This window comes from Ambystoma mexicanum, chromosome 14 (genome assembly GCF_040938575.1).
Source record: "Ambystoma mexicanum isolate Mex_15411 chromosome 14, UKY_AmexF1_1, whole genome shotgun sequence".
Taxonomy (NCBI): Eukaryota; Metazoa; Chordata; class Amphibia; order Caudata; family Ambystomatidae; genus Ambystoma; species Ambystoma mexicanum.
This window is the reverse complement of record NC_090940.1, coordinates 434,318,769-434,341,295: the sequence shown is the minus strand read 5'-3', so window position 1 is coordinate 434,341,295 and position 22,527 is coordinate 434,318,769. Positions and strand designations below refer to the sequence as shown.

General features: G+C 43.5%; 1 protein-coding gene across 4 annotated transcripts in view; it reads left to right on the top strand.

The window, feature by feature from the left end:
* Positions 1–22,527, top strand: part of LTBP2 (latent transforming growth factor beta binding protein 2) — a 1,918,131-nt gene that overhangs the window by 1,738,924 nt on the left and 156,680 nt on the right. For all 4 annotated transcript variants that reach the window (XM_069637635.1, XM_069637634.1, XM_069637633.1 and 1 more), the window contains one exon: positions 3,205–3,396. In XM_069637635.1, coding sequence (XP_069493736.1) covers positions 3,205–3,396 — 192 coding nt within the window. The remainder of the gene's footprint in view (positions 1–3,204; positions 3,397–22,527) is intronic.

The following is a 22,527-nucleotide window of genomic DNA, read 5'->3' as shown; positions in this document are numbered from 1 at the left end:
TCACCTGCCCTCCCTGGTGCTTGAAGGAGAGGATGAAACCCCTCTCCCACTCAGATGGGCATGTCTTGGACCGGAATCTCTGCAGCCTGGACCTTCATGCCTGGCTGCTGAAAGGTTGAGGTAAAAGAAGTATGGTTTGTCAGAGGACGTTCTGGACGTGCTTCTCTATATTGGAAGGTGCACCACCAAATCCATCTATGCCTTTAGGTGGTGTACGCATTTGTGTTTATTCTGGGAGAGGGATCTGGACCCTTTTCTTTGCTCCACATCCTCTGTTTTGGATTTTCAACTGTCTTTGGCTCGAACGGGCCATTTTCGTTTTCAAGAGAACCGCAGAGCAGAGCTCCTTTTTCACAATCCCCATGGTCATTCAATTCCAGAGGGATCTTTGTAATTAGTTTCCCCCATGCCAGTTTGTTGTTCAGGAGGGGGATTTGAATTTAGTGGTAACATTTCTGATGGGCGCTCTGTTTGAGCCCCTTCATTTCTGTCCTTTAATATTCCCTGCTTGCCGTCACTTCCGCTAGATGGCTGAGTGACCTCCAGTTGTTGTCATTTAAACCTCCCTACATTATTTTCTTCAAGGAGAAGGTAACATTGAGAGTGAGACCTTATTTCCTACCAAAAGCGGTCTCTGATTTTCATCCCTTTCAAAAGATCAATCTTCCTGTCTTTTTTACTCCACCTCATTCTTTCAAGGCAGACAAACAATTCCATCAACTAGATTCAGTGTCTCTCAGACGAGGGAGGCCAGGAAAGATGGCCATCTTTTCATTGGTTATGCTACTACCCGTGTTGGAAGGCCTGTGACTAAACCAACCCAGTCAAGGTACATCGTTCTTTGCATCTCACAATGCTGTCATCTGGCTGGTAGGGTGGTGCCTGAGAGTCGCAGGAGTGTTGGCTGCCACCTTAGCTCTGCAACACAGGGGTCTCAGTTCTGGACATTTGCCAAGCAGCTATGTGGGCTTCCTTGCACACATTCAGTTAACATTACTGCTTGGATTCTATGGGCCTCATTACGACCCAGGCGCTAATGGGTTAACGGCGCCGTAAAAGGCTGCAGCGCCGTTAACCTATTAGCGCCTAATTACGAGGTCCCTTTGCGGTACCCGACATTAACGGCAGGTGTAGACCAGCCGTTAAAGTAGAGACCCGCAAAGGGACCTTGGTGCTAATTACGGTGCCGCAATTTGTGGCACCGTACTTCGCGCCTTCCCCATTCCCATTGAGCCCTATGGGGCAAAAATGGGAATGGGGAAGGGCCATGGAGGAAGGGGAAATTACCGCCCACCAACCTTGTAATGGGGTGGTAATTCCCCCTTTCTCCATGGCGGAGTCGGTAACTTACCGGCATGGACCATGGTGCTAATAGCACCATAGTCTTCTGCCAGGGCCGTAATGAGGCCCTATGTCTGTCATGGCACTCATTATAGCAGAGCTGTGCTTCAGAGTTTTCTGGTTTAGGTGATGTTTGATATGATTTTGATTGTTTATTTATAACACACTTAATCCCCAGAGGTTTCTAAGCGTGAATCTGGGGATCTAACCTGTGTTGCTCCGTGTCGTCTTGCTTCCAAGGCGAGCACGTTACCGCTTCAGCTAGCCTCCCTCCTCGAGGTCTATGTACTGCTTTGGGAGTCCATCAAAGATGAGGAATTCGTGGCAGGAAGAAATCCCTTAAAAGAACCAATTACTTACATCTATGTAATGTTCGCTCTGATGAATGGTCCTTTCACCAATTCCTTATCGCCCTCCCTACCCGCCCATTGGCAGATAGCTAGTACACCTTGGTTTTGCCGTCCCTCTGCATCAGAGTGCTAGTGGAAAAAGGTGGAACTAAGGTCACAGGGCACATTGCCTCTATGTGTATACTGGCCTCAACATCATGTGTGGTCCAGGTGGGTAGAGGCATCAGGCGGTGCCGTGCTTCGTCCCCTGCCGACAGGAACATTTACGAAGAGGGATAGATATCAAAGACGAGGAATCCATGGGAGTAACATCACTGAGAAAGAACATTACCGAGAAGTAAGTAACTTGTTCTTCTCTCACATTAGTGTCCTCATTGTCCCATCTAGGACTCCTCATCATCCCCATGTGTTTGTATGCATATGCATTGGTTTCTCCCATTTTACTGACTCATAAGGTGACCTCTGCCTTTGTATTCCAATTCACTCATATTTTGCCTTCTCACAGTGTGTCCTCATTTTCCCATGCAATGACAATCCCATTGTCTCTTTCCGGTCTCACACATACAAAATGCAACACAAATAGAAAACACCAAATACACCATTCAGAATTAGGATGAGAAATTGTTATAATTGGTTTGTGAAAGGTAAGGATGTTTCCCTATGAAACAGTTCAGTGAGATACATCCTGCGTGTGTAAAGTTGTCAGTGTGGTTAGAACCTTCATACATCGCTCCTGTTTTTGTTATCGTTTCTGTCTGATACAATGGCTCTCCCTAATGTGTCCTCATTGTGACATGCTGTAACTTCTTTCTTGTGTCTTTATTACCTCATGAAGTTACTTACCAAGGAGGCCCCACTTTCCTGTTCAGTGACTTCCACCAGTATATCCTCACTTGTCTCATGCAGTGGATCACCACAACATTCTTGGTGACTCTGGCATTGATGACCTACACATTTGTTTTTGTCTCATACAGTGACTTTTCCCTGGGTCTTAGCTTTCTCATATGTTGTGTCCTTTTTGTTTCATGCAGTGATGTTCTCCAATGCCCGCATTGTCTCGTGCAGTAATGTCACATCGCCAGTGTGTCCCCTTAGTTGTATGCAGTGATTTCCCCACTGCATTCCTCTTCTTTGATGGAGTGTCTTCCATCCGTGTGCCATCTTTTCATTATGCAGCAACTTCTCCCAGTGTGTCCCCATAGTCCTGTAGTGCTCTTTTGAACATGCTCTGGGCCGCTGGCTAGTCTTTCGAATGCTTACACCTAGCCATGAGTCTTGTAAGTGTGATGTAAATTAGCCATTGTTGTTAAGCTTGCTGTGGGGTCGGGATCTTGGGTGAGACACTTCTTGCTAGGCTATCCTGTTTCTGGGTTTCAGGTTGTAAGAGAAGGTTTTCCTTGTTTTGCTTGCTTTTGGGTAGCAGATGGGGAATGAGTGTCATTGCTTGCCTTTCTCTATCAAGATGCCACATATACTCGATTAGTGTTATCTAAATTACTTTCTCTGTTTTCAGTGGTGCCTGAGGTATCAGCCATAGAACAGCCAACCAGCCCAGAGAAGAAGGAGTGCTACTACAACATTAACCATCAGCAATTGTGTGAGAATGTTTTGGCACGAAACATCACCAAGGCAGAGTGCTGCTGCACCGAGGGTTCCAGCTGGGGAGACAACTGTGAGACACAACCCTGTCCCATCCAGGGCACAGGTATGCAGATAAATAGAGATTCTGGAGAGACACTCTGGGGATCCCCCCTGCAGCCAGCACACCCAGATCTAAGAGAGCGAGATGCACCTGACCCCTTCCTAGGGACAAACATGTACCCTGCACACATCGCTTTAAGTGGGGTGCGAAATAGAGGACGGGCTCTGGAAAGTAGGCATAGGCAAAGTGGTCTGGGGATAGGTGAAAGGAGTGGAAGGTGGCTTCGGGAAGGGCTGAATCCCCAAACAATACATCATGGCCCATGAGGTCCCGCAAACATGCATTTTGAGTCACTCAGCATTTTATCCGGCGGTCGTGACTGCATACTGTAAATAACGCTCCCCTGGTTTATATACTAAATAGGTTACTGCCGGTAGTAATTCTATTTCTCACTCCGTAGAAACTTTTTTTTTCAGTGAGTAAATCATCTTCATTCTATCACATTCATTCTGTGGCGTTAAGCACATGTTCCAAGGGCTGGAACGGGGGCTTAAGGCCATTACCACCACGGGCTGCCAAAGCGGTAGGGATGTAAACGAAGGAAAATACTTTTCCAAGATGGCCACCATGGAAATGGAAGCAGGGCTCCGCACAGAGCCCCGCTTCCCTTTCCAAAGCAGCCTGCAGGAATGGAGAGGAAGGTGCGGCAGGGAGTGCCGCCGCCACTGCAGAAATAAGCTAAGTGGGGGATCGGAAGGGACAACAAAAATCTATAAGTATCAGGACGGAGAGTGGGCGGAAGATGGCGGCGGGGGGAGCCTGCTCTCAGTGGGATGGAATGTGGGCTTTCCCCAGCGGTTCAAGCCTGCATTCCTAGTCACCTGATTGGCTGGCTCCCCCCACCAGGGTGCTTATGTAAATAAGTGACTCAGGTCCAGTTTGCTTATTAGCTTTTTTAAGTGTCTTTTAAGGGATACATCTACCCCAGTAACTACCTTTCTTTTTTCTGCTCTGCTGGGACAGTAAAACTGTCCTGTAACAATCTAAATCCTTTGCTCTATCTAGAATTAATCTCCCAATCCAGCAAAATCTTGAGTTTGATCTCTATTTAGATTCTTGTGCTGGCACAATCCAATCAAGTGCTTTTCAAGAGGGATTGCAGCCTTGTTCATAAGCACCTTTTGCAGACTGCTGAGTCTTTGCCCCAACCCACTTAAAGCCCTGCCAGCACAGTAGTCTGAAAAGAGTGAAAGACATACCAGTATCAGTAACAGGAACAGTAGTAAAGACAACACAACACAGATCAGCGAGACACACCTGATCTCTTTAAGGGCCATATGTAAATATGTCAAATGTTCACTTGGTGATAGCAGAGTGTGATCTTGAAGTCCCAGTTTAATGGCTTCCAGGTGTATCCTTTTCAGGCAGCTTAAAGGAGTAAACACTGAGATCAGTGAATAGGAGTAGTCCAAGGGGGTACCTTTTTCATTTATATTTGACAGGTGGCCACCCCCCATTTCCGGTCCTAGCCCCACCCCTTTCCACACCCGACTATACATTTTATTGAATGCCAGTAATTTTCTTATATCAATTTAATTGACCCCCGAAATGTTGGATATACATTTTATATAAAAGTGATTGAACTTAAATGTTATCAATTTTGATATGAAATTGATATACATTTTAATATAAAATGTATATAAAATGAATGTCATTGCAATATAAACTTGATATAAATGTGATTGACACCCAAAATGTTGATATACATTTTGATATAAACAGGACAAGACGGTCTGCATGGTGTATACATAGATGATGTGAGGACCGCGCATACGTTTGATTGCCCCAGAAATAATCATATACATTTTATTGCACCCAATAAATCATAGATAAAGGAATGGAGGGATTGGGTAAATAGCTGCAGATTATTAAGGGGACTGCTTACATTTTATATAAACTTGATATGAACCATGATGTTTGTGGGCCCACTTGCCAGCCGTCTACCCACCCAATCCGTTCTCTTGCTGGACACAAGACACCAATCAGGCAAACAAGTAGTAGAAGCTGTGCTATGAAAACCTCAAAAGAAAAGTACATTTTCAGGCACAGGAACTGTGATAAACACTAGAACGCACCCAAGCAAAGTTAAAAATTGATGATGTTTACCATGATGCCCAAAATATGAAATGGCACAGTTTCTCCTATGGCTATGCTTCTTGACATGTCATTTTCTAATAGATGCATAGTTGATTTTGCTGCTGCAGTGGAATCATGCCCTAGGGTACTTGGCAGATATAAAAGGATTAGACTGTTTTATGAATGCCCCATAGAAACAACTCTTAAATTATGGTATTCAGACGATGTGTTTGGAAAATGTTTTACATCTGGAAATGTCTTCTTTGGTGATGAAAACCAGTAAAACCCCAATGGCAGTTATAAACTGCACAAGCGTTTAAACCCTTGCTTGTGGCCATTTAATTATGAGAGCATAGAATAATGGCGCACCGTACAGTGCTATGGCAGGAGGGGGCTTCTCTTACCGTTTGCAGAAGAAATACTGCAACAGTCTGTCCCAAAATACAAACTTATCCAGGGGCCTACAAGACATGGGACCTATGTTAACTCTAAACAAGCTAACTGGTAATACATGCCTGGGTTTAACAATGTTTCGGATATAACGATTATAGGATTCTGTAATAAGTGCATTCTAGATGTTTGTGTTATGAACAGAGCAGAGAATCTCTAAACATGCTGGGTGGGGTGGATTTGGGCCAGTTAGCCGTCCTGCTAAGTTATCTAGGGGTGACAAGCCAGTTGTTCTCTGATGCTCAGAGGCAGCCGTGTACACAAAAGGCGCAGGAAAATACACATGGGGTTTGATTATCATTAGCCGGCTTTTTTATCTTCTGACACAGTGACTCAGGAAGCCAGATATTTCCCAGATGCCCAAGGGTTTGAAGTGCTTTACAAATGTCAAAATAATTATAATAATAATAATGTGTGTGATGATATATTCTGCAATTCTGCAGAGTAAGCAGGGTTCCTGTGGTTCGCTGATAAAACAGAGGCAGGGATTGCACAAAGCACTTTAAAAAATAAGAAATGAGTCAGTGAGTTGTCCTGATCTATGGATGTGCTGGCCTCCTGCTTCATTTTAGTCCAGCCGTAGACCAAGCCATCTGGACCCCTAGATAATATCTGTGGAGTCTACTGGTGTACCCTGCTAGCTTTTGATACAATGATTAAGGAAGCCAGATATTTCATGATCTATGTTGTCATTTGTGTATTCTGTTGTGTCAGCAACAGGATGTCTGGCTTTACTGATAAAACTTCAGAGGCAGGGATCGTATTTAAAAAAAAGGAATAGGTGTCCAGGCCTCCTGCTTCCTGTCAGCCCGTCCGTTGATCAAGACATGTGGACCCCTAAATAATATCTGTGGGGGCTACCGGGAGCCAGTGTTAACCCCTTAAAAGGGGGAGTTCTGCATGGCCTATTAGACTGTTGGACCTGTTTTCAATTTCGGTACTCTGGAGCCGTGGATAACTTTAGCATTTGCAACCCTGGGCTGGCGTCTCCTACTGGGATAATTGATTAAAAGCTGTTTGCAGGACTGCGGCAAAGCTCTGCTATGCTATCACAGAGTTAATTGGATCCCTGTCAGAGCTCCAAGTCACCAGGAGCACTGATTAGAAGCCCTGTTTGTTTTTTACCAGGTTAACAGCTGTAGTCCATGGCTGGTGAGCATAAAAGGTGAGTGGCTATTTAATTTATCTTAAACATGCAAATGGCTTTGGAGCTTTGGAAATGTTCAAATGTAGTTCATAGAAGAAAGTGCGCAACACAGAATACCATTGGACCTTAAAAAAAAAGTTATGAACACCAGAAAAATAACCTGAGAGAGGAAATATTCCAAACGATATCCTGGCGAAGTATAAAAGGTGCTCACCTTTTAAACCTAGCAATCTGTCGTGAAATATTCCCAGGTAAATAAAATCCCAATATGAAACAAGTGCTGTGGTCTTGTGGGTAAGCGTCTGCATTAGAAACATGATAACCTGAGTGAAATTCTGGTAGCCGTAGACTTGAGCAAGCTTGCCAACCTCAAAAAACCCAAGGGTATGTGTCCGCCTGCTGAAAAAAAGTTGCACTCTTCACCCACATGTGTCCTTTACGTGTGCCCTGAAAAGCAGCCACAATCAGGGGAGAAGAACTGCACCAGTCTCCAGGAATGCAAACTCTCTTGCCACATTGTGGGCAAATATTGATGACTTACTTGCCCTCTCATTATTTCCCCTCCTCACCCCCATGTTTGGCTTTCAACAATACTCTGCTTTATAAAGATAACTTCAAAAGTACACATTCCATAGTGTCACTACAGTATATAAACCCTTATTGAACTATGTTAGGCAAAAAGTGTTCAATTGCGGCATTAACGATCCACCACCCCGTGTTGTCCCCTTGTGCCCCTCCTTAGAAGCATAACCCCTATCCTGGAGCGTGCAAGTCCCAAGGCTACCCTGACTCCCTCCCTGCTTCCCGGCCCGTCTCACCTCCAGAGACGGCCCCAGGCCCTGATTGGCTGTTAATATTAGTATTGAGCAATGAGGGCCTAACCCTCTGCACTCCGCCTACCTGCGTCTTTTCACCATCAAAGGCAGCAGGTAAGCATGTTTGCCCCTGTGTTACCCCTTTGAGCCCCTCCTTAGGAGCACAACCCCTATCCTGCGGAGTGTGAGTAGCGAGGCTCACCCGGCTCTCTTCCTGCTTCACGGCCCGTCCCACCTCCATTGCCGGCCCCCAGGCCCCGATTGGCAATTCGCACTCCCATATCCCGCCTCCCACCCCTTCCCCGTACCCATATTGGCCAACGGTCCCATACAATACCATAGTACTAGGGCAGCCTTCTGCAACCCATGTGGCTAAGGGCCCCAAGGCAAAGGGCGGCTCCAAAAGTGGGGCTCCCTATCATGTCTGCAGGTGTCAGCAGGGGAGGTCATTGACCAGCCATCAACCAGCAGTTACCATCAAGGTAGGTGTGGCCTGGGTGGGGAGTAGAACAATCACTATACTCCAGAAGCCCTGCCACTCTACTTACCCTCACAACATAGCACACCAAAATGTTAATAGCAACCAGCTTCACAACTAGTGAGGATTGTGTATGTTACCTTGGGTCGCATCTAGAGAGGACTGTGACCATTAGCCTTTGTCACATTAAGATAGAACTGTGAATACTAGCCTGTGCAACATTAGGATACAACTGTGAATACTAGTTTGTTCCACATTGAGATAGAACTGTGAATATTAGCATGTGTCGCATTTAGAGAGGATTGTGAATGTTGCCTGGAGTCACATCTAGAGAGGACTGTGACCATTAACCTGTGCCACATTGAGATACAACTGTGAATATTAGCATGTGTTGCATTCAGAGTGGATTGAGAATGTAACCTTGGATCACATCTAGAGAGACTGTAACCCTTAGGCTGTGCCACATTAAGATAGAACTGTGAATACTAGCCTGTGCAACATTGAGATAGAACTGTGAACATTAGCCTGCCCGAGATCCAGAGAGGATTGTGAATAATAAACTGCTTTGCAACTAGAGAGCACTGTGAACAGTCAGCGCCACATCTAGAGAGGACAGGGAATATTAACCTGCCTCCCATCTAGAGAGGTCTGTGGATTGTGAATCCCCTCTGCCTCACATCCACATAGGATTACAAATATTAGCCGACTTAAAATTGTGATTACAAACCTGGGAATCCTCCCAGCCTCACATCCGAAGAAGTTTGTGAATATCAGTTTTTATGCAACTTCTAGAGAGGATTGAGATTACAAACGTGTGCTGCAACTAAGAAAGAATTGTGATCACCAGCCTGCCCCACATCCAGAGAGGACTGTGAATAATAACCTACTTCCCACCAAGACAGGATTCGGAAATGTTCCTGAAGATTAGCCCGCGTCACATCTAGAGAAAACTGTGAACATTAACCTGCCTCGCCCCTGGAGAGGACACTGAATTTCAGCCTGCATCACTTCCAGAGAGGATTATACATTTTTCTCAAATGAACAGCTAGAGAATTTGTCCTAGCTATATACCCCTCTGACTAGATCATCCCCACAGTCACTAACTACACACAGTTTTGTTCCCCTTAGTCCTATGTAGAACCAAATACAAAGTATCTAGCTAGCCGCACCACCAGATAGCCCGCCAGCTTGTACCAGACAAACCCGCCTCACCCCACATTAACCCTGCGAGACAGCCGGAATAAGCACAAATGACTGACAGTGTGTGATGACAGCACCACGGCCATAATCATACAAGCACGGAAGCAAAGAACCAAATGAAACCAAGCAAGAAAAGCACCTACATCCGTACAATCATTAAAAAAAACAATACCAAGCCAACTGGGAAAAGCAGGTACGTGGGCTACCGCACCTGCAACCTCAAAGAAAACAAAGGAGACATAAACCGACTAATTGCAAGAACTCCCCTCCGACAACCCAAACAAAAACAAAAAAAGAAATACTCCCACATCTACTCATCAACCTACCACCAAGTAACACAAAAATGCCATGAAAACTAATAGGACCACGAGAAAGGCAAGTGGGAGAGGGACCAAACCCAACTGAATGCCACCACAGATCCACAACTGTGGAAAACACTGCCACAAACAAGATTGAAAACAGAAATACCGCTGGCAGAAGAGAAAAGTCTCTATACCTAACTCCATACCTCGCAATCAACCACTCACCGGAACAAACCAACCCAATGAACGAATCAAGAAAGACCAACAACAATAGAACACAGCCATGCAGAAGAAGAACGGACAAGGCCAGAGGTTAACAAGAATGCGATCAACGCCCTATCCCCATATACCACAAAAACACGAGCGCCCACCCTTCAACATCTACACAATATAGAAGAGGAACATGAAGAAAACAAAAACCCAAGACCTAACCTGGAAGAGCTATTCGACGACGACACAAACGCAACTATACAACCACCACAACCGGAGATCGACATGGAAAAAACCAAAACACCAGTCAGAAGACAACACCGATAATAAAACACAAACCAAATTATACCATAAAAATCCACTGCAACCTAATCAACACAAGACCGATGTCAAAACACACCACAGAGATGTTCGACCTGCTGTGCGACAACAATATCGACATTGTATTCATCACAGAAACATGGCTGGATGACAATTACAAAATCACACTACAAAGCTACCTCCCCAAAAACTTTGACTGCCTACAGTTAAACAGAAAAGGAAAAAAGGGAGTAGACCATGCAATAGCATTCAAAGAACACCTACAAATAAAAACAGACAAACCTCTAAACATCGAGAACTGCAAATCCATAGTCATGCACTTATCAGCAACCCCAAAAACAAACATTAATTTCATACTGTTTTACAGACCATTGACATACGATGCAACCTTTGTTGACAACTTCATAGAAGCCATCACCAACATAGCTATCCAACATGAACATATGATAATCCTGGGGGACTTCAACATATAGTTTGAAGAAAGACATGCCAACTCACAAAGCTCACTAATCAGGCAACTAGCAACCATGAAATTACAACAACTGGTCAAAGGAGCAACACACACGGCAGGACTCACACTTGATGTAATTTACGCCAACAAAAAATGTATCACCACCACACCGCCAATACAGATACTCTGGAGCGACCATCTCATCATCTAATTTGTGATCACGCTACCAATTAAAGAAACCAACCAGTCCCTCACATTCCCAACCACCACAAAAAGAAACTGGAAAGCCATCAAGATGAGCAACCTAATAGAACAACTTGAGCTCATAAAACCATCCGCAACCAAATTGAACAAGGCAGACCTAGACTGAAAAACAGACCTACTACATAAATGAATCACTGATACAATCGACAGCATCCCCCTGGAAAAAACGTTCAACCCATCAAGAAAAAGAGCAATGGCATAATGGTTGACCCCACTACCAAACACCATGAAAAAGAACACGAAGAAGCTGGAACTAGAATAGAGGAAAGAATATGACGAAGGTAAGAAAACTCAATTCCAGAGGCAAATATGATCGTACAAGGAGGAAATTCAAAAAGCAAAGAAAAGGCACTATGACGACAGAATCACCAAAGCCACTAACACAGAAATAGAAATGTTCAACATCATAAACGAAATGAGAAACCCACCAGGTTGCAACAACACTCCGATACCTTCAAAGAAACTATGCAACAACCTAGCAGACCTTTCAAAAATAAAATCAACAACATCTGACAAATCATACAAAACAGACCGATCAATCCTAACACACAACCAACCAGATCCAACGAGGAGCCAGAGCACAAACTCCAAAACGTACCGCAAATATCAGTAGAGACATTCATCAAGCTGGTAAAAGATAGCAAGAAAGCAGACTTGCCCATGGACCCCTGCCCCCCAGTCATCTACAAATCAATCCTCACATAAGGAACGCCATTAGAATACTTCAGAAACCTCTTAAACCTGTCGCTCGCAACAGGGACTGTACCACGATCCTTCAAATCAGCGTATATTAAACCACTCCTTAAGAACACAAGTGGCGTTGTGGAAGACCTCTCCAACTACAGACCTATTTCAAACATCTCCTACCCGGCAAAACGCCTAGAAACCTAGGTATACAAACTAACTCAAGAGCACCTAGAAAAACACCACTTGCTGGACCAAGCACAAGTCAGCTTCAGACCCGCGAGAAGAACAGAATCGGCACTCCTATCCATCTGGGATGACCTAAAGACAAATGCTGACTCCAACACAACCTCAGCCCTGATTCTACTTGACCTCTCCGCAGCATTCAACGCAGTAAGCCATGACACCCTCATCAAGAGATTAGAAGAAATAGGTATAACGGATTTAGCACTACGCTGGATAAAATAATTCCTAGCAAACAGAACAGAGACTGTCTGGATAAAGACCTTCAAATCTGCTCCACGAGTGAACGACTGCGAAGTACCACAAAGATCCTCACTATCACCACTGTACTTCAACACCTACCAGGCTGCGCTAATCAAGATCCTCAAAAAATACAATCTAACGTGCTACAACTACGCAGACGACACTCAAATCATCCACAAAATTGAAGATGCACAAGAAGAAAACACAACTCTAGGAGAATGTCTCAAAGAAAACTACGACTGGATGAACCCCAACAACCTAAAAATCAACCTGGAAAAGACCGAAATCATGATTATATCCAAAAACCAAGAGAACAACACCTACATCCCATGGCTGATAGAATTGGGAACGGCACCCAAATGTAGTAAAAAACCTGGGAGTACTAATGGACAACGCACTAACATTAGAATCACAAGTCAACGCAATAATTAAGAAATGCTTATTCCCTCTTAACTCAACTTCAACAAAAAGAATCCTACCATTCCTGTCCTTCACCCACAAAAAACTGACAATCGTCGCCCTCATCATGTCAAGAATCGACTACGCCAACAGCCTTGCCCTCACGTCAAGAAACTGCAACGCATCCAAATCGCAAAGGCCAGCCTTCTCCTCAAACTATCTAGAAGAGACCACATCACACAAGCGCTAAAAATGGTACACTGGCTTCCAATCAAACAGCAAATCACTTTAAAACAATGTGCATAACACACAGAGCAATCAGCAGCCAGGAAGCAGAATTCCTGCAAAAGAAAATAACCATCTACAAGCCGACGAGACCCCTTAGATCAAGCAACGAAATCCACCTGGAACCAAAGCCATACACAAGGAAAAACGTGGGGGCTCCTCTTTCTCCCACCTAGCGGCAAAAACCTGGAACAACCACCCGAAAGAAATAAACACAAAAGAGCACCTAAAATTCTGAAAATTGCTCAAAACCTGGCTCTTCAAGACCTCGAAACTAGACGGAAACAACTGAAACAATAAAACCAAAAATGCAAAGAGAACCAATTGACAAAAACCCATGACGGTACAGAGAACACAGAGAACCAACAGAGAAGGGGATCACCCGCAAGAACTAAAGAGACAATGCAAGGCTGAACCAACCACGAGCGACAATCCAATCAGGACGGAACAATAGCTATACAAATTCAAATAAATAAAGGCTGACACAAACAACAGGCACAACTATCAAACTTAACCCACTACCAAGCATCCCCCTGTCAGACATGACAACATGACCTCATGTGTAGACCGCCAACCCAACGCAACTTTGCATCCAGACTATTCAACAATTACCTCATGCTCAGAAGATAGCCATCTTCAAAACCAAGCCCACCATATAAGCAAACCCACTAGCCAAAACGAGACCACTAGCGCTACACTAAGAAACCTGCACATAAGCTAGTAAGTAGAAGATGGAATCCACTAGACTGACATAAACGAAACCCTAGCAGAATTCCTGGAGATGGATTTACATCCGAAACGACTAACACGACACACACAACAAGAATCAACTGATGTATGGTGATTCCCTTGCGTCAAAACTGGACATGGTGGTAACAACTGAACTGAACCGCATCGCACACAGATAGAGCTATGCGAATGGGTCACAACTAGATAGTTCCACAGGGACCAGTTTGCATTAGGACCAGACTGGGATATAAGGGCTGGCCTGAGCAACAACAAAGATAGAATTGTAGAGACAGACTAGCGTGACATATGGACAGAGAGGTGAGAGGCAGTCTTGTGTCCTGCTGTAACAAGATCACTGTAAGGAAGAAATTCATCTAAACCTTGAAAGACACACAAAATGAGTGTGCGTCTCTTCATACAACAATGCTAATAACCAACCCTACTAAAACCTCACCCATCTACATACACCTCTCAAACTCTAACTAAACGCAACCATAACTCTAAAACCACAGCAACCCACATGCACTTCACTACACCGCAACAACCAACAAACCACACAGAGCCTTACACAACAGCAAACGACGGACACCAACCAGATACCACAACAAACAGCTCAGCGAACAATGTTAACCGAACTGAAACTGCCAACAGCACATCACACTAATTTGCTCTTTCTCCAAACTTTCTCCTACAAACGTACCCCAACCTACCCCCTTTTTTTTCAGATGCGCCAGAGTGACAGGGGACCACTACGGTGGTGATAGTGTGCAGTATAAATATCCTTTAACATTAACATACATATATATTCGTATTGCTGAATTTTTATCAGTTGGATGAGTAGCACTCTCTGTAGTGATTCCAAAATAAAAAACGGGATCCAGCGTTCTTCAGAAGATACTTCCTTTATTAGTAATTTTGTGGGAGAAAGTCACAACATTCAAAAAGTTTAAACGCCATAAGAATAGGGCACTCCCATAGTGTGTCACCAAATGTGTCACCAAATAGCGAACGCGTTGATGCACTTTGAGGTTTCCTCGCTGCTTGTTCACAACAAATGCCCCAATTCAACTGTGCAGGTTAAAATATCCGGTGTGTTTTAGCATTGGAGGTAGAGAGAGGACTTATTCCTCCCATTCTTTTCTATGTGCATATTTCGGCCATCTTTGTCTAGTTGCTGGTATGTGTAATGAAACCCCACATTTGTGCTTCTCCTGTTTATACAAGAGAAAGATGTTTTCAATTTGATGCAAACCATTGTCAATCTCACATGATGTGTGTCCAACATTGTTTTCTCTATACTGCATATTTAAAGTGCAAAGTGCTAGCAGCATTTTACTATACGAGCAAATAACTATAAAATGCATAATGCAACATTCTACATGTTTATAAAAGTGCAAAGTGCTAGCAGTATTTTAATTGTTCAGTGCAAACAGATAACTATAAAGTGCATAGTGCTTGTCAGAGTTTATCACAACATGCTAAAATGTATTCTAAGACCCAGTATTATGGTCGGACACATAAGATAACATTTTATCTGACCTATATCACAATATTACGTTCTGTGTGACAGTAATATATGCAATCCCACCATTTCAGAACTCCACATATTTTCATAATGCAGCTAGCCTGACCTGACACATCGAAAAGCGTTTAACACATGATTTTAGCACGACGCCTCTAGCATGTATACATAAGTTACACCCATATGTATAAAAAGATGAGTCCATAATACTCATGATATTTCTCTTCCAGTATGCAATGACACAGAGGCCAGCCAGTTGACCTTGCATTTGTCAAACCTGTTTTTCTAGCTAGTGCTTTCGTTTACGCTATCAGACGGCCATTAACATGATGCCATACCAATAAAAGTCAGTGTAGGCATATTCGCAAGACGTACAATTGTGAATGATTTTCTTATCTATACTATACACACAAAAATTGTGAGTGACTAATCAGACCTTCCAACATTTAGCACATTTGTACCCAGAAAGAGCAGACACTATCCTGTGCCTAAATCTGATTATCAAAACTAAGTGACATAAAACAACCACCCATGGAAGAAGAATAAAAATAGAGAAACACATAGCAAAACATAAAATTCAGTGAAGTTGTACCTACAATATAGTAGTTGCTCACACTTCGTATATAGCTCAATTTCAGTGGGGAATACAAAATAATATAATACTTCAGGCTATGCATTGCCCTAAGAAAGTATATAGTTCCTCGTCAATATTGTGACCATTCGGGTATTTGCTTTCGAAATCAAAAATGCAACAAGTTTCTTTTGTCAAAGCATTTGCTCTCTATTTCCCCCCTGTGGTCCAATCTTTATCCTATGGATTACAGAGAAACCAAGACTTTCTATGTTATTCTTGTGGTAATCCAAAATGTGCTTAGCCATGGGATAATTTGGGTCATTGTGCAAAATGGCTCTTACATGCTGTTGAATTTGGATCTTTTATTTACACTTGGTGCACCAATGTACCATTTTCCACAGGCGCATATTAGGACATACACCAATACAAAATTGGAATGGTGTTCCTTGTTATTGGATGTTCAAACGATGCACAACCTTTGGCAAATTTACAAATGTTACACTTCGTGCATTTGGAAAAGCCCTTCTTTTGATTGGTCAACCAACTTCCCATATTCTTATCTTCCTCTTTTGTCATAAAGCTCTGCACCAATGTGTCTTTAATAGAACGATTTCTTCTAAAACTGATATCTGGATTTATCTTCAAACTACTGGAGAGGTCCTTATCGGCTAGTAAGATCTTCCAGTGTTTTTTAATATTCGTCTGATCATTGGAACTTGACTATCAAATGTGTCTTTTTCTGTATCCTGTTTGGCTTGTTTTTGGAATCCCATCAAGAGGCTTTGTCTATCTTGTTGTCTAGCTTTTATGTATGTTCTCTCTATCAACTTTTTGGGATACAGTTGTTCTTTGAAACCTTGGGCTGTGATTTTACTTTTTGAGTCGTAGGCCTCTAGAGTAGTGCTGTTCCGTCGTATTCTTATGAATTCACCATAAGGCACACTCCATATCAGATTTTTTGGGTCTTCACTTGCTGCATACAATGGCGTGTTTGAGCCTGTTATTTTTCTATGCAATTCGCAAGTTAGTATCTGGTCCACAATCCTCAGATTGACATCCAAAAAGGTTATGAGAGTCCAGCTGTGTGTTTCTGTGAATCTCAGTTTGTTGTTATTTTGGTTCAATGATTTAACAATGTCTACCCAACCTTGTTCAGATCCCTTCCAAATTAGAAATAAATTGTCTCTGTATCTCAGCCACAGAACCACATTCTCTCTTCTTTCTAGATTTAGATCAGACCACACCTCTAGTTCCTCCCAGGCAACCATGGTTACGTTTGCATAAGAAGGTGCAAACATTGTACCCATGGCAGTACCCTGTACTTGTCTGAAGTGTTCATTATTAAAGAGAAAAACATTATTGGTTAGGCAGAGATCTATCATTTCCAAAACCATTTGTGTGTGTTCAAGGTAGTTTAGGGATCTAGTATTGAGATAATGTTGACATGCTCGTTTGCCGTATTCGTGACCTATTGATGTATACAAAGACACAACATCCATAGTTGCCATCATATAATTGGTTTCCCACAGTATGTCGTTGATACGGGACAAAAAGTATGTGGTATCTTTTAAATATGATGGCAGGGAAGAGACAAACGGGAAAAGGACTTCATCTATGTATTTTCACATGTTTTCTAGAACAGAGCCTATTAGGCTAAATCACTGGTGGTTTTTTCATGTCCTTATGAATCTTTGGGAGAAAGTAAATTGTTGGTGTGATTGAGTTGGTGGTTAACATAAATGTGCAATTGTCTTCTGTTAGGATTCTCTTCTGTTCCCATTCCTCAAGAAAAAGTTTTACTTTATTTTCCAATTTATTTGTGGGATTGGTCTGGATCCATTTGTAGCATTTTTTTATCATTAACCTGTTTATTTGCCTCCTTTATATAGCCAGTTTTGTTCATTAAGAATATATTTCGTCCTTTATCGGAGGGTTTGATAATGCAATTCATGAGATCATGTAGTTCTTGTAGGGCTATTCTGTCTTTTACTGACATGTTTTTTTTAGATCTTGGTTTAACCTTTCTTTGCATATTTTTAAGTCTTCAATCGCAAGATTCTGAAAAGCCTCAATACTACTCCCAGTATTCATCATTGGGTTAAATTTGGACTTTTGTTTCAATTTACTTTTTGTGGTCCAATCCGTTCTTATGTCTATTTCATCAAGATTCACAGGTTCCTGGTCCGTCTCCACACCGTGTCCCATATATAACAGGACCCTCAGTAGTGCCCCTGTAGTTATGGATAAGTTGCTAAACTCAAAGAAAGAGCACTTTTGGGCGGCATATTACTTTGCCCCCCTGGACGAATCCTCACCAAACTTTGCAAAAAAAGTATATGGCCCCCTTAGAATGATATTTTGAAGTGTGGTGCGGTTTTGTCCAGGGGGGCAAAGTTATAGGGGGGCCCAAAATGTGTGGAAATACTCAGATGCAATGGAAATAAAATGTTGCTTGCACCTACAGCCGAACCGCTGGATTGATTTTCACCAAATGTATGCCAGGAGTGACAGCTTGGTCCCAAAAGTGTGATTTGGTAAATCTGGTAAATTTGGTGTTACTCTGTACAGTAGTTTTAAAAAATAATAATTCTCCTATTGTACATTTTGAAAGTAAGGTTCACAAAACTAAAAGATTCATAAAGCAACAATTTTCAAAACAATCCCAATGCCAAACATACATCCATGATTAAGGGCAAGTATAAATTAGAATGAAAATGCACATAAATATTTATCCATATCATTAAGCAAACCAATAATCAATTATGTAAAAAAGACAGAAAATAAGGGTTGGCATTGGGAAGGAATGTGGAAAATAATTATGCAATAAACTAATCAAAAAAGAAGAAGAAGGGACAATCAAAAAGACAGACAAGGAACAAGAAAAAAAAAGGAACACCTAGTGGCAACTGCGGTTGCGCTGCTGGTGATGACAGCTTAACTTGTGCAACACGGAACATCAAAATGGCATCAAAACCAAGTAAACCCAAGGGTAAACAGCCACCAATGGACATTTTTACAAAACCAACTCAGGCAGGAGAAGTCGCAAAAACTGCAGGACAAGACATCAAAGAGAAGCAGCCCCAATACAGGACGATCACCAGATCCTGGCAGCCATTGCAGAGCTGAAGTCCTCATGGGAGTCTAAGATTGACGCGCCATCACAGAGCTGAAAACATCCTTAGAGTTCAAGATCGATGCTGTTAGCGTGGACGTCAACCTGCTGAGACAAGATGTTAGGGTGTTGGCTGAACGCACAGAAGGGCTGGAAAAAGAAGTAAAGCCCAACACGAGTACTTGCATTGCTAACACTAAGGAAGTCTCCACATTGCAACAACAAGCAGAAGAGGCAGAAGGACGAGCGTGCAGGAATAATAGATAGGAGTAGAAAGTCCAGACCCGACAAACTATATCGAAAATATGCTGCTGCAAGAAATAGTCAGCAGGTTGGTCACCCAGGGGTTCACAGTAGAAAGAGCGCACAGAAAGCTGCCACCAGGAGACCCTCCCCGGCCGATCATCGCCAAGATATTGAATTATAAAGACAGTGAGAAGATCCTGGAACATTTTCGCAAAGGAGGAACGATACGCAGAGTATCAGCGACCATCACAGCGTACCCGGATTACACTTTCCTTGTGCAGAAACAATGTCTGAGCTATGTGTCGATTAAAAGAAGGTTGCGCAAATCTGGCTTTAAATACATGCTGCTGTATCCAGCGAAACTGAAGGTCCTGCATAAAGACAGAGCAGTTTTTTTGAGACACTGGAGGACGTGACAAAATGGATGGACACGATGAACTGCCTGGCGGGTGCATATGACCAGACAGAGAGTGGAAAGGATAAGTCAACCTGTATTTCCTCTATGACACAATTTTTAACAGAACAGACGTGGCTAATGTTCAGTTTAATTACATTGTCTTTGGGACAGAAGCATAACCTACAGAGGTGGAAACTCTGTAACAATAATTGTGTTCAAATAACTGTGGAATATATTGTCGGCAAAATGCAGGAGATACTGATGCTACTTCCTTGTAAGCAAAGAAACACGCTATCACCCCCAGTAGTTAGCTTAGTCAGGATATTGGTAGTGCAGTATACTCCTGCTGCACTTCGAGTACCGGCTGCCAACCGGGAAGGGGCAAGATGCAGGGAAGCTTGAGATCCAGGGGCGGAGCTGGGCAACAGTTGGGAACGGTTGGAATAGGGGGAGGTATGGGCGTTTGGGTAATTAAGAGGTGGGGGGCCTACACTAATGCACAAGTAAAACAGAGGAAGAGCACGAGTGGAGAGAGGGATTCCAAAGCAGTAGACGAATATGGGTGGTCTTAAAATTGTGACCTGGAATGTAAGGGAGTTGAACAGCTGTATAAATAGAAATAGGGTTATGGCCTACCTTAAATGCCAGAAGGTAGATATAGCGCTCGTAGAGGAGACTCACCTCACCAGGCATAAACTGGACATGCTGTCACAAAAATACAAGGGGGGGTGGTGGGTTCGACCTATTCGGCGTATGCTACGGGAGTCCTGATCTGGGTCTCGCCGGGAATCCCCTTCAAGGTCCTTCAGTCCGAGGTAGACAAAGACGGCAGAATGGCTATTGTTAGGGGCCTGGTTGAAAGTAAAGAAATATGCGTTATAAATACGTATGCCCCGAACCAGGACTGTACTTCTTACTTTAAATCCCTATATCCCAAGATCAGTCCACACAGAGATTGTGTGTTGATATGGGGAGGAGACTTTAATTGGACATTAGACCCGAAGAAAGAAAGATCAAACGATAAACTTGCCGGCCTATCCCCAGCCACCAAAGCTTTGAACGTATTGTTGCGCGCACTGAAATTAGCAGATATATGGAGAGTAATGTATTTGCAACACCAGGTGTATTCGCACTACTTTGCCCCACAGAATGTATATACAAGATTAAACTATGTGTTTGTTGGAGAAGAGGCAGTACACTTGTTACGCAGGCCGACTATAAGGTGTGAATCCTGTCCAATCATGCTCCCCTGATTATTACAGGGCAGATACCCCTCCCGCCCCCCCGTGCCAAAATCCCAACCTGGAGACTGAGAGTGGAAGCTTTGAGAGATGCTGGGTTCTGTGAACACATGAGGACGGAAATGCAGGAATATTTTAAGCACAATACCGGCAGTATGGACTCGGCTGGTACGCTGTGGGAGGCCTTTAAGGTGGTGATACGGGGAGCTGCGATGGCCAAGGGCTACAAGAGGTGATAGTGCGAGATTTACAAAAGATAGAGAATACATTAGAAGGTATAATGCGGGCTGGTAGCGGGACACTTGAGGAAGCGAAGGAGGTGTCCCGCCTTCAACAAGAATAAGTAGAGCAGTGGGAAAGCCTGAGTAAACTAAGCTATAAAAAATACATTGAGCACCAACATGCAGAAGGAGACAGGCCTGACTGCTAGCATGGCTATATAAAAGCAAAGTAGCACGACAACCAATCCAAGCAGTGCAGGGAGAAGACGGGAGATTGCGAGAAACCCAGGAAGAAGTGAATAAGTGTTTTTACGAGTATTATAAGAACCTGTACAGGGAAGCCACGATAAGAAGTGAATATACAGGAAGCGCTGACGGAGGTTAATCTCCCCAAACTAAGTGAAGAGGAAAGGGATATTGTGGAGACGCCTATCACGATCGAGGAACTAGATAATGTGATTATAGAATTGCCTACTAATAAAGTCCCCGGGGCGGATGAGCTCCCCAGTGAGTTTTACAAAGAATATAAGACGTATATCCTCCCCCCCCGTTAGCAATGTTAAACGAAGCGTTAGAACATGGCATTTTATCTGGATCACTGCGGGAGTCAATAATTATCCCCCTCCTCGAGCCTAATAAACCGGACACTGAATGCGGATCTTGCAGACCTCTGTCCTTGCCGAACCAAGACAGAAAGATGCTCAGCGCAGTGATGGCACTGCGACTGAGACCAGATAGGTAAACTCATCCATTCAGATCAGACAGGATGTGTCCCACATAGGAATATCACCAACAATCTGAGAAGGTTACATCATATAATAGACCACACCAATAGAGACGCACAAGAAGTAGCAGTGGTGTCGCTCGATGCAGTGAAAGCATTCGACTCAGTTAAATGGCCCTGGTTGCTGGCAGTTTTGGAGGGCTTTGGTGTGGGACCTACATATATAAAATGGGCAAAGTTATTGTACAATGCACCGAAAGCAAGGGTCAAGATGGGTTCCACGTTCTCCGAGCAATGGCAACTGAGTAGAGGCATGAGACAGGGGTGTCTACGGGCCGCAATGCTCTTTATACTGGCGCTACAACCGTTAGCTGTGTATTTCGGAACAGAGTTTGGGGAGGTGGGTACAGACACACCAGATGGGAAGCCCCTGATTTAGTTGTATGCAGACGACATGCTCCTGTACCTGAAATACCCAAAAGAGAACTTACATTACGTCCTCGATGTGTTGGCACGATATGCCCTTGTGTCTGGAATAACAGTGAACGCTCAGAAGTCAAGTCTGTACCCCCTATGGGGGTACAAGGGGAGACTGATACACACATTACTGGAGCTGCCAATTAAATGGGAGTTGGTAACATTTAGGCACTTGGTAGTGGACATATATCACGATCCCACAAAAGAACATAAGCACAACACGGTGAAGGCAGTGGACAGGATTGAGAAGTGCATGCACTTCTGGGCGAAGCTACCACTGTTCATTATGGGGCGTCCAGCATTGCTGAAGATGGTGGTGCCGC